Source organism: Puma concolor, chromosome A2, assembly GCF_028749965.1.
Source record: "Puma concolor isolate L17-30 chromosome A2, mPumCon1.1.hap2, whole genome shotgun sequence".
NCBI lineage: Eukaryota > Metazoa > Chordata > Mammalia > Carnivora > Felidae > Puma > Puma concolor.
The window spans coordinates 89003216-89016330 of NC_141668.1; the positions used below are offsets into that span (position 1 = coordinate 89003216).

A 13115-nucleotide genomic window follows, 5' to 3' on the forward strand; every position below is an offset into this window, starting at 1 on the left:
AGTCTACAGAGTATAAGAGGGACCCAGAGAACAAAATCTGGTAGCATTTCCCCCATTTCCCCTTGTTTCCTATTTTTTTCCTTTATTCAAAGATTCTTTTTTTTCTCAATTTCAATTAGAAAACCTGTGGGGCACTTGGATGGCTCAGTCGGTTAAGCATCTGACTTGATTTCAGCTCAGGTCATGATCTCAGGGTTTGTGGGATTGAGCCCCGAGTCAGGCTCTGCACTGACAGCATTGAGTCTGGTTAGGACTCTCTCTCTCCCTCTCTGTCCCTTCCATGCTGGCTCACTCTCTCAATAAAACAAAACAAAACAAAAAAAAAAACCCTTCTAAGTGGCTCATGCGAGCACTTTAGTCCCACAAGGGAGGTAAAAATGCCCCACAGCCATACAACAACTATGAATCAAGCAAGACAGCAGATCAGAGGTAAGAGTTAAGTGGTGGAAGAAGCACCCAACACTCTGATTCCATTAAGGGCTAGGCAACCAGCTGAGACAACTCTAATTCCCTTTTAAAGGGTCACTGTTTTGGGGCGCCTGGGTGGCGCAGTCGGTTAAGCGTCCGACTTCAGCCAGGTCACGATCTCGCGGTCCGTGAGTTCAAGCCCCGCGTCAGGCTCTGGGCTGATGGCTCGGAGCCTGGAGCCTGTTTCCAATTCTGTGTCTCCCTCTCTCTCTGCCCCTCCCCCGTTCATGCTCTGTCTCTCTCTGTCCCAAAAATAAATAAACGTTGAAAAAAAAAATTAAAAAAAAAAAAAAAAAATAAAGGGTCACTGTTTTATGATCTCCAATAGGTTAAAAGGTAGCATATCTTACGTAATGCCTGAAATGTTTCCACCAAAACGAGTGCGTTAAGTTTTAGTACTTACATAACATCATGTAGGAAATTGACTCATAATTCCCTAGATAATTAGATGTTGCTATATGTACACAATTTTTTTAAGTGTTGCCAGGTTAAGGACATCCTTGGTCAGCTTATAGTAAGCAGCTATTATAACTACTTTTATGCAAATCATTTTAAAGTGTTTACTCATAGGGTAAACATCCAAAACTTCTGTGGTCTTTGTAATTTAACAAATTCATAGTTGGCAGGTTTATGCAACTCATGTCAGAATGTGAACACATTCTAAATTGCTAGGACTTATGGAGTTGTAGGTTTCATTAAGAAATAAAGATGGAGGTTAGATTTAGAACAGGAATGATTCTTGAAAGCTGAATAACTAATGAAGTCTGAGGTTTTCTACCTTTTCCTTATCTTCCCCATCTCAGTAAAGAGCATGAGCATCTTCCCCGTTAAGTTAAAAACCTAGGGAGTCATCCCTGATTCCTCTTTTTGAATGGGTTTGAAAAAATACTATTACTTCATCTAAGGCTCTGTGTATGTCATATATGGAATACATATCTATGGGTATGGAATGAACATACACAGTTATATACACATAGAATAAGAAATTGCCACCGAATAGTATGGTATGCCACTGGGAAGCAGTATGCAATTTCCTTTTCAAATACACACACATACTCCTGTTCCCCTTCATCCTCCCCTGGCCCTGTGGTCATTCATTTATTTGCTCCATTCCATCTCCCCCTAGCGTGGCTCGGGGTTGCTGCATCATGGGACGGGAATCCTAACTGGGGGCAGTAGGGGTGGGCAGGCAGTGTAACTACAGAAAAAGATACAACTTAGGGAGACGGCAGGCCAGAAATCAGGCAGAGGGAGTGCCTAGAACAGCCTGAAATCACAGGGTTCCTGCAGAGAGGCCCTGGGATGTGGAAGAGGCCACACAAAGCAAAGTAGGAGAAGCCAAGTTCAACTTTTTTTTCCTTTGAGAGAGAAAGAGTGTTTGCAAGCGGAGAGCAGGGAAGAAAGGCAGGGTGGGGGGGAGATGGGAGAGAGAATCCTAAGCAGCCTCCACACAGCACAGAGCCCAACGTGGGGCTCAATCTCACAACCCTGGGATCATGACCTGAGCCGAAATCAAGAGTTGGATGCTTAATCGACTGAGCTAACCAGGTGCCCCTTGCCCATCCACTTCTAAATTTTTACTTAGGACAGGTCCCAGATCCAAGAAAAGAGAAAACATTTTTTGCTGAGGAAAAAAATCAGTCAGGAATAAAGCCACCATTTATCCATTGCCTGGCACAGAGCAGACACTCACTGTTTACTGGATGAATAACATTCCTGAAAATTCCAGGCTGTCCAGCCTCACTTCCCCCGTTGTCCTCCACATCACATCCATACACTCACTGTTCCCCTCACTTGCTGCCTCTAAGTCTATGCTCTGCCCCTTAGTCCTCCTGAAATGCCTTCTCACAGCCACATTCAGATGTCACCTCTCCCATAAAGCCCTCCCTGACCCCTCCAAATCAAACATGTGACTCTTGAGAGCACTTTATTTCACCACGAAGCAGTCAGTCCTTTCAACACATTTTAGAGTTATGTACACAGCTTACATCTTCTGCTGTAACAAAAGCCCCCTTGAGAGGGAAGACATGGTTCATTTTTCTGTTTTCCAAGATTATACCTGTTTTAGTTATATAAACCCATGCTTCCAAAAGAACAGCGTGTAATGAGGTTTTTTTTTTTTTTCACTGTATATAAATACGGTTTTACTAATGTGGTTTACTCCCTTAATTCATTTGAGGACTGTGCAGGTTCTCATTCTTGTCTGATCTCTGAACACACTGCAAGGTGTGCTGATCCCAGGATCCTCTCAGGTCAAACACATAACGAAAGTTACTTTTATCACAAACTCACCTCATTTGCTAAGGCAAAAGTTCCCCAGTGAATTGCCACAGATTTCTTTGTCTGAACATCGATGTGAATCCTTACAGCTTCTTCTGGGTCTATATGCTGGTATTTCATAAACCACCTGATAAAACAGCAATTTATTAATTCTGGCCTTTGAAATGTGCACTAAGTTATAATTACTGCTTCATCTAATCAACCTTTAAGGTTATGCACAGGAGTAAGACATTAGGCAAAAACATCTGTTTTGAGCCCACTTTCCTGCTGGAAAAAAAGCAAAAATCTTACTTGCACAAACCTAGTGACGCCACAGCTAAGTCTCAAGCAAAACTCCCCTTTGAAACGTAAGATGTTGTTTCATGTGTATTTGATTTTACTGATGATTTATTCTAAAGGTAGGTCTTAATCATTAAAAAGGTATTTTGCAATCTTGATATGAATCAAAGAAACTGGATAATGGATAAATGACTAGAAACCAAAAGTGCAATTCAAAAGAACCTAAATTGCTGAAACCGTTTTTAATACATGAAGCAAAAAGCAAAAATTAGGGCATAAAATTGAAAAACTGGGAGCAAAAAAAAACCCAATTACCATTCAAGGATTTTATTTGAGCATCCTACAGCTGAACAGTGAGGCGTAGGATTGAGCAAGCACAGGGTACACGCTGGGGACTGAACAAAGAGAGTGTGGAAACAGTGTAAGGCTGCCGAATGCCTGTGAAAGAGTGGGGCTCAGGAGGCAGTGGCCTGCACGGTGACCCCTCCCAGCTCGACCAGCTGCTGGGAATGTGGATCTCAGCTCTGCTACTGCCAGCTCTGCTGCAGTTAAGACTCATGGACATGGATTTGACACAGGTGCTTCTGGATTTTAGACAACACAGCATGGAAAAGCTATCCATCTCCAACAGCTAAAGGGCTGTTATTTACTGTTAGGAGCTGCTGGGCCTCCTGGGAGCCTAGGAACAAAGCCACTGTGTTCTCCTCAACAGCAGACTAGAGAAGTACTATTCTGCCCTATTTCCTGACACTTGGAATTCGGGGCAGGATCAAAACAGTTTTTGGTGTTTCTGTTGGATTTTTTTTTTTTTTTTTAATTCCTACAACAAATCAAAGGGATTTGCTTTCCACCTTCATGTCTACCTGAAATAAATGTAAAGTTTTTATTTTGGTGTAAAAGTTACAATAAAAACATCCTGGGCACCTGGCTGGCTCAGCATGCAATTCTTCACATCAGGGTCATGAGTTCAAGCCCCACATTGGGTGTAGAGCTTACATTAAAAAAATAAAAAAAAAACGGGGTGGTGGTGTGCCTGGCTGGCTTAGTGAGTTAGGCATCTGACTCTTGAATCAGCTCAGGTCGTGATCTCAGAGTCGTGAATTCAAGCCCTGCATTGGACTCTCCGCTGGGTGTGAAGCCTACTTGAAAGCAAAACGAAACAAAACACACAAAACTTCCTAACCGACCTGGATGGAATACGTAGACCATACTATAATGTAAGTATGAACGTTACAGGTCTACTACTGAAAGCCATTTTGGTGTAATCATTTCACATTTAGAGAGTACTCTGAAGTTGCTGGTAACCTTATTTCTAAACCTGTCAGTACTGACCAGAGCAATGGATTACACAGTAGAGGCTACCACACTTTAATTTTGTTAGAGCAAATTCTGCCCTCCTGGCTTTCACCCATCTTAAGACAGCTACAGTGCAGCAGGAAGAGGGAATTCTGTGAGTGAATTTGTGTAGTTAATCCGTACACCTTCTACCATCCCACATATATGATCTTTATATACTGTGACACAGGAAGAGTTTTCATAATTACAAATGGGATATTCTAATACAGTAGGAACATATACTGAGGAAAGATCAATACTATATGAAATTGGTTTGAAAACAGGATGTTTTGAGAGGTTTCATTAGAATTATAGTGGAAAAATGTAGTTCAAGCACTACTACAGATTCATAATATTTTAAAATAAGGTAAAAGTGTCCAGCCTCTTAAACTAGAAAAAAAGGGAGAAAGAAGCAAGCATTCATAAAGATAGTGAAGAAATGGTTTTTAGTGAATCTTAAAAGTTAAATACATGTAACAAAATCAGATGGAAACTAATCATCGGATTTGCTCAATTCATTTTTGAACTAGTGTTTTACTGCTTGTAGGATTGCTGAAATAAAATGCCATCATACATACAATTCTGTATCTGTGCATGTACTTTAGTGTTTAACTTGTTCCTGTCACCCAGTTAGCTGAAATCTAACTGAATTCTTTGAAGTCGCTTCTCTTTTCCTTAGACAAGATGAAACAGAACACAGGCAGGGCTGGGTCTCCTCGGTCTCCAGTGCAAGTGTGACCTTTAAACTGCTCTGACTGTGGGCGAGGGGCATGCCGTGGGGTCACTGCCACATTAACTTCAGTACAGACTGAAGTAACACCATTGCAAGGGACTGATTGCTAGCTTTCCTCACCTTTTCTCTGCCAAACACAGGAGGGCTACAGGCTGGGGACAGGTGCACACCAGATGTGAAGTGAAAGGTAGTTATGTAGCATGTCCTCCATGTGAAGAACGTGAGCTAGGTTTGATTACTGGCTGGTAGGTTCAACTTAAGTCAGAACTGAATGCCAACTTGTAGCTAGGTTATGGCAATTCTTTAAACCTTGGTCCATCTTTCTGGGTGATATAATTTCTGATTCTGAGTAATTACTTAATGGTATGCTTGAAACGCTTTCAAAAGAAATTTAATTGAATCTGACCCACCACCCCCCAATAACAGCCACCACCACCAAAAGTCCACCAGCAAAATCAGAAAGGAGATCACAAATGACCACAAACTCAACTACTTCATAGTTGAGGCCACTTATTACGTAGCAGGGCTGCCATCCTGGGAAGTGTACATACCTTGGTTCATACGCTCCGATGGGAATAGCTGCAAGGTCAAAAGGTCCAAACCTTTTTCCTATCTCTTCAAAGGCAGGGCAATAGCCAGTGTCTCCTGCAAAAAAAAATCGGCTCCAAGGCCCCAAGACAGACCAGCTGCCCCACAGAACCTTGTTGTCATCCACGAGAGTCCTTTTGCACCAGTGCTGGGAAGGCGTAAAGACAAAGGTGACCTTATCGTGTCCGGGGACACAATTCTCCTCCCACCAGTCCAGCTCGATCACGTTCTCACAGCCACACTTCTGCATCCAGTCGAGGAGACCCAAAGGCACAAACCATCGCAACTCCTGACCAAATCGTTCATTCAGAGCGATGACAGAATTATAGTCCAGGTGGTCATAGTGGTTGTGACTGATAAGCACAGCATCTATCGGGGGGAGTTCACCTATGGTGCACGGGGGACGACGGAACCGCTTCGGACCCATGTGCTGCGATGGTGATGCACGGGAGCTAAAGACGGGGTCTGTGAGAAATATGAGCTCGTCCATTTCCACCATGACTGTCGCATGTCCCAGCCATGTGACTCTGAGGCCAGCTTCCCGCACCCCAGCTTCTTCGGGGTCATTGATAAAATACGGCCTCAGCACTGGAAGCTCTTTATCAAGTTCCTATGCACAGAAAGAAAGGGAGAAGAGCAGCTGTTAGTGGGGGGGATAAAAGGTATCACAACATATTTGGACTCTGATTACAGAGAGAAAGGCTATTTGGGGAGAAATGACCTCATTCAATAAATTTGCTATTTTTGCCTTTTGCATGAAAATGCATACCTCTTTCCAAATCTGACTCAGTAATCATGACAGTATCAGGTCGTCTTAGTCCCAGATGCAGTACACAAAGGGAAAATTAAATGTGCAACTTCAAGCATTGCTGAATTTATTTAAAATTTTAGAAGCTCTCTTCTGTAAGTACTGGGAGCAAAACTGTAGCCTAGCTGCAGTCACTCTGCCCCTTTACTTGGCTGGTGCATTTGCTGCTAAAAATGGTGTCAGAAACAGGTGGGCGGGCTCCTGGACAGAGTAAAGAAAACTTACAGCCATTTATTGGTAGACCTTGTATCTCAGATATGAATCTGAGCACACAGAACTCGAAGCAGAGCACTGAGCAAACCCCAGTCACGGACAGCTCTCCTCATTCCTCACCCGTAAGGTTTTCTCCTTCGGATCAAACCAAAGCAGAACATGGTCCCTGCCTATGAGAAGGTGACTGCTTTTGGGGGAAAATAGATGTAAAACAGTAACCAGAACAAAACAGAAGCATTACTTCTTTGGTTATTCTCCATTTTATCCTTACAGAAGCTCTGTTGTAGGGTCACAGTCCTGGCTTTTATACAACTGTTTTCTAAGTTGTGCTTTAGTATTATGCTATACTGCTGTATCAAGGTCATTTACAGGAAGACGCCTCATGAACCTGGCCGTGTATGTACTGGAGAGAGGTCTAAATTTAAGACTCAGTAGATCTCCAACCTCCTTCCCCACCTTCTCACTCACCCCAGAACATTTCTCTCAATCCTCAGTATCAGGAAAAGCTCTTCACCAGAGCAACTGGCCTTATTCATCTGGCCACTGGGAAAACTCGTAACAGTTCATGCTTCCCTCTTTGCACCAGGAAGTTGGGAAAAAGCTACTTCCAACATTGTGCAGGGGATGACACCACGTTTCTATACTAACTTTATACTTGGCTTTATTTCTCTACCCTAAGAGTTCTTTTGCTCTTCTCTGTTCATCTGTTTTTTACTGCTACGTGGATTTTTGTAAGTTGCAGCAAATCAGTTTTAACAAGTCTGGTATTGGATAATTATGTAAAATACAAGACACACTACAGCCCAATAAAAAGGAATAAAGAGTCCAGTTGCCTAAGGCAACACAGTAATCTGTGTGAGTTTCCTGACCAATTGACAAGAAGTTCATGATGCAGAGAAAAGGAAGGAGGTCATTTTAGGTGGAGAAAATGCCCAAGCAAAGGCAAAGAGCCAAACAGGAACAAAAGTGGCATTTGGGGACAGGCGACAATCTATGAAGGATGAGAACACAATAAAAGCCTTGAATGCCAGAGACAGGAAGCATCTAAAAAAAAAAAAAAAAAAAAAAGGATTTGTCCCAATTTATGTTTAGAGAAAACATTCTGGAATGCAAATGACGACCTGGAGTGTGGTCACAACAGCTGCCATGACAGATGAAGACTGAACAAAGGGGACCGCAGGGAGGTGGAGGCAAGAGAGGGAATGGGGGGAGATGCCAGGAAAGGAAAGCTGAGGTCACAGAGACGGTCTGAATGGGAAAAGGGTCCCGACAGGGGAAGAGAAGGAGCAGCAGAGGTGGAGGGCAATGCAAACACCCTCTAAGCCACCCTAACCCTTAGTTTCCCCATCTGAAAAAGGAGTATAATTGTACCTACACTTCATTATGGTGGGGACCAACCACATCAGGAGCAGCTGGCACACCGTAAACACTCTGCAAGTATTCCGGAAGGGGAAAGAAACCACAACCTGGACAATCAGGCACCAACTCTGTATTTTTACCCATTTCCTTGATCACTAAACTGTCTTACTGTCAAACTCAATCCATACACCAGAGCCACCTCAAAAATAGTCTACTTACCATACAACTGTGTCCCTTTCTGGAACATCTTTACAGGATCGCTACTGACTGACAAAACACAACTCCCCTCCTCGGCCCAGGAGGAAGCCTGCGGTGGATTCCCCCAGTCTTCCTCTCCAGCTGTGTCTCACCCAACTCCTGCAGGGCTGTGTCCCACCGACACTGGGACTGATTCCTGCTCCCAGATAGAGCTCAGGAGCCCTGCACAATGCTCAACCCATTTCTCAGGTTAAAATGCCTTCCCTCTGATACCTTTGAGACCTTTAACTACATACCCTTCACGGGGCCAACACCAAGTCTCCACAGACCAGGACAATCACTCCAGCCACTCAACTTCCACCCCACTCTGTTCATGCACCATCCATGGATATTCTGCCCAAACCCTGGATGGGCGTATACAGGATGTATCTCACGTCTTACTCAACTTGGAACCATCCACGGGGCGCAATGCACAGTGCAGGGACAAACACATCATGCGCTCGACAAAATCTGTTGGATGAATGAGTGGAAATTTTTCAGATCTGTTCTCAAAGTTGGTAGGAGTTAGGGCTACTGAACAATAACAAATGTCATGTGGTATACTTATCAACAATGAGGGAAAAGGGAGAGAATTAATATAAACTGAGTACCTACCGTGTATTAGGCGTCACACTAGGCACATAGTAGTGATGGTGATGAATAATCCAATATGTCAAGTACTTTAGTATAACACAAAATAACACTAACAAGAGCTACCATTTATGGAGTGTTAGTCACCATACTAACTACTTCATTAAAAATGTTTAATTTAGGACTAACCATAAAACTGCAGGTAGCTCCTGTTAACTAATGCTACTTTACAGAGGAGAAAACAAATAGTGATGACAGTCACACAAGGTCAGCCCGCTGGCCTCCACACATACTATCTCCCACCACGGACTCCTAAGTCAGTCCTAATTTTCTCATTTAATACATAAAAAAAAAAAAAAAAAAAAAAAAGCCACAAGTACCAGCCCAGGGATAAGAGATGGATTACTAGGGATACAAGGCAACTATTGGAGATGACAGGATGTACATCATCCTGTGATCTTTTCATGAATATATAAACAAGTAAAAACTCATTCAATTGCATTTTTTCAATATGTGGAATTTGAATTGTTATTAAAACCATTTAAAAAATCTTAAGCAGCATCATGTTTAAATAGTGCATCAAAATATCTGTAATAAAATTCCGAGAACAGCTGCACCTCTTTTTTGCTCTAAATTTTTTTTATTAATTACAAAAAATTTTTTTTTATGCTTATTTTTGGAGAGCGAGTGTGCGTGCAAGCAGGGGAGGGGCAGAGAGAGAGGGAGACATACAATCCAGAGCAGGCTCCAGGCTCTGAGCTGTCAGCACAGAGCCCGGTATGTGGGCTCAAACTCCCGAACCACAAGATCATGACCTGAGCCAAAGTTGAATGCCTAACCAACTGAGCCACTCAGGCGTCCCTTTGCTCTAAGTTTTAAAAGCCACGGTATCTTCTGACTAAACCTTTAGCAGAGCACCTCTGGCCGCCTCACCTTGCTCTCCAAACAGAAGATTAACAGGTAAAGTGCTGAAAGAAGCCAGTCACCAAAGACCACAGACTGTATGATCCTATTTATATGAAATGTCCACAAGAGGCAAGTCCGTAGAGACAGAAGATAGATGCGTGATTTCCAGGGGATGCAGGAGGGTAAGAGAACTAGGAGCTGCTGAGTAAGGACATGAAGTTTCTTTTTGGGGTAATGAAAATGTATTAAATGTGGGAATGGTTGCACAACTCAGAGTGTACTGAAAACCACTGAACTGTACATTTAAAACAGGTCAGCTGTAGAGTATGTGAATTATAGCTCACCTAAGCTGTTTTTTTTTTTTAAAAGCAAAGTACTGACAAGACATCTGAATTAAGCAATCACACCATGTTTCTGCACGCCATATGGTTTCTCAGCCCATCACAAAAGAGCACCTTAAAGAATCTGATCTCTAACACTATGTCCCATAATAATCAGTCAACAACTGAGATTCAAAAAAAAGAAAAAATAACTTTGTCCTAATGAGAGTTGGTGTTTTTACAAATTTTTTTAAGCAGGCTCCATGTCCAACATGGGGCTTGAACTCATGACCCTGAGATCAAGAGTCACATGTTCTACCGCCTGGCGTGAGCCAGCCAGGCACCCCCTGATAATCAGAGTTTGAAAAAGCAGTTAGAGGGGCACTTGGTTGGCTCAGTTGGTAGGGCATGTGAATACTGATTTCAGGGTTTTAAGTTTGAGCCCCATGTTGGGTATAGAGATTACTTTATTATTATTTAAGATTTTATTAAAGTTAAAAAAAAAAAGCACATAGATAGGGGTAGGGAAATTCTTATTTGAAGAAACCAAGCACTCGCTTGGCATTTTCTTTACTAGGTTAGGACTTTCTTGGCTGGCCTTGCTTTTTAAAGCTGCAACTGGGAAAATCCCTAGGCCCATAATTAACCAGGATACTAGTTAATATTTACTTTTCTTTGGGAAAGGGAAAAATCCTAACATTCATTCAACCACTATTCTTTGCCAGATGCCATAGGTGGGTTCTGTCATCTAACTCTAATGAAGGAGATGTCACTGCCATTTTACAGATACCCAGACGGAGGGGGAGGGGTCACTAAGAAGGTGGCCCAGGGCACACAGCAAGCGCATGCACGCTCACTCAGGAGTGGAACTGAGGTCTTCCTGGCTCTAAAGACCCTACCTTTTCATTAAACCATAGCTTTCTCCATGGCATAACTTTTACTTATTAACTTTAAAACAATGAAACCCATATTCTTAATAATATAATTATTTTAAGAATATGTGTGCACATGAGAGATCTGATGCAAATCTGCTAAAATGTTTTTAAAAATAATTATGTTTAAAGAATTTAGTTAAGCCTTTTCTTCCGACTGAAAGTATCTTTTTACTGAGGAAATTCACAGTTTTGCTTTGCAACTCTGATTTAAATAAAAACTATTTTTCTTTTTCACATTTATTTTGCCAATATTATGTTAACACGGAACAGAGATGGATGTTACCAAAATACCTCAATTATCAATGGTAATGTTTTATATTTTTGCCATGCTAGGTGTAGCAGGCATACTAGATCCATCAGAATGGCTTAATATTTTTAAACTTCTCCTTGATTATAAAAGAAAATACCGGGGCGCCTGGGTGGCGCAGTCGGTTAAGCGTCCGACCTCAGCCAGGTCACGATCTCGCGGTCCGGGAGTTCGAGCCCCGCGTCAGGCTCTGGGCTGATGGCTCAGAGCCTGGAGCCTGTTTCCGATTCTGTGTCTCCCTCTCTCTGCCCCTCCCCCGTTCATGCTCTGTCTCTCTCTGTCCCAAAAATAAATAAACGTTGAAAAAAAAAAATTTAAAAAAAAAAAAAAAAAAAAAAGAAAATACCTTTCATAAAATGTTTGGAAAATCCAGTAAAATATAAAGAAGAGTAGCCACCCATACATCCGTTTGCAGAGATTATAACCACTGTTAACATTATGCTATCTTTAGACACAGTCCTATTTCTATGCATAGTTAAGATCATAAGGTATTTGTATTTTCTTTTTTTTTTTTAAAGAATCTCAAATTTTGACATCGTCACTACCTCTTAAAACTCTGAAACACATACTAAAGTATTTAAAAATGAATTTATTGTCAGGAAATCTGCGAGAATGCAAAAAAAAAATGATGAAATACAGGTAAAAGAAAAAGAAAAACTACAGAGGACTGATCTAGGTGATCCACAACCTAATTAGGAGTTGTTTCATAAATTAAAAGGATGAGGAAAGGAAATTTTCAAAGAATACTCAACTTTTCCTAGAACTGAAAGAAACAAACTTTCCCATCTGAAAGTTCACATCACGAGGCATCGAGCATGATCAATAAGTAAAACACAACTTGGGAGAAGTTTCAAAAAAGAGATGATCCTCAAAGTTTCTACAGGGGAAATACAGGGCATACAAAGGTTCAAGACCGGCACTGACCTTCTCTACAGCAATACTACAAAGAATGTCATGGAGGTAATACTTTGAAATTCTGAGAGAAAACGGTTTCCAAACAGAAATTCTACACCCATACTACCAATAAGAATGAGAACAGAAACACAGTTCTGGTCCAAGAATGGTTACCTCCTCCAGGGCCATCCCAAATCTACACCTATTTTTAGAGCAATTCCTCCCAAAGAACTGAGGGCTGACCCAACAGCTTCTGCACAATGAAAGAGGGACCACACAGAGAACAGAAAGAGAGAGGGAGACACAGTCACGAAGGGAACTCCCACCCTGCTCACTGTGGACTGCAGTGGGAGGGAGGGATGGTACTGAGGGAGGGGAGCATGGGGCACAGAAACAGGGTGAAAAGGACAACTAGAATTTAAAGGAGCCAGTCCCTAACTACTCTGGCCAAACAGTGGGTAAATACCGGAATGTTCTGGGTCTGAGAGGCAAGTGAGCCCCCCAGTTAACATTTGCCCTCCACCTTGACAGCACAGATGGGAACAGCTTTCAAGATAAACTACAAAGCTGCAGCACTCACAAGGGTATAGCACTGGCACTAAACAGACACACAGAGCAAGAGAACAGAATAGCAGAGCCAAGGGGCGCCTGGGTGGCGCAGTCGGTTAAGCGTCCGACTTCAGCCAGGTCACGATCTCGCGGTCCGTGAGTTCGAGCCCCGCGTCAGGATCTGGGCTGATGGCTCAGAGCCTGGAGCCTGTTTCCGATTCTGTGTCTCCCTCTCTCTCTGCCCCTCCCCCGTTCATGCTCTGTCTCTCTCTGTCCCAAAAATAAATAAACGTTGAAAAAAAAATTAAAAAAA

The 13115-nt window shown here is 42.4% G+C and overlaps 1 protein-coding gene across 6 annotated transcripts in view; it reads right to left on the minus strand.

Moving 5' to 3' along the window:
- Positions 1 to 13115, minus strand: part of NAPEPLD (N-acyl phosphatidylethanolamine phospholipase D) — a 47071-nt gene that overhangs the window by 4163 nt on the left and 29793 nt on the right. For all 6 annotated transcript variants that reach the window (XM_086696870.1, XM_086696869.1, XM_086696873.1 and 3 more), the window contains exons 3-4: positions 5647 to 6293; positions 2761 to 2875 (exon numbers count right to left, since the gene is read on the minus strand). In XM_086696870.1, coding sequence (XP_086552996.1) covers positions 2761 to 2875; positions 5647 to 6293 — 762 coding nt within the window. The remainder of the gene's footprint in view (positions 1 to 2760; positions 2876 to 5646; positions 6294 to 13115) is intronic.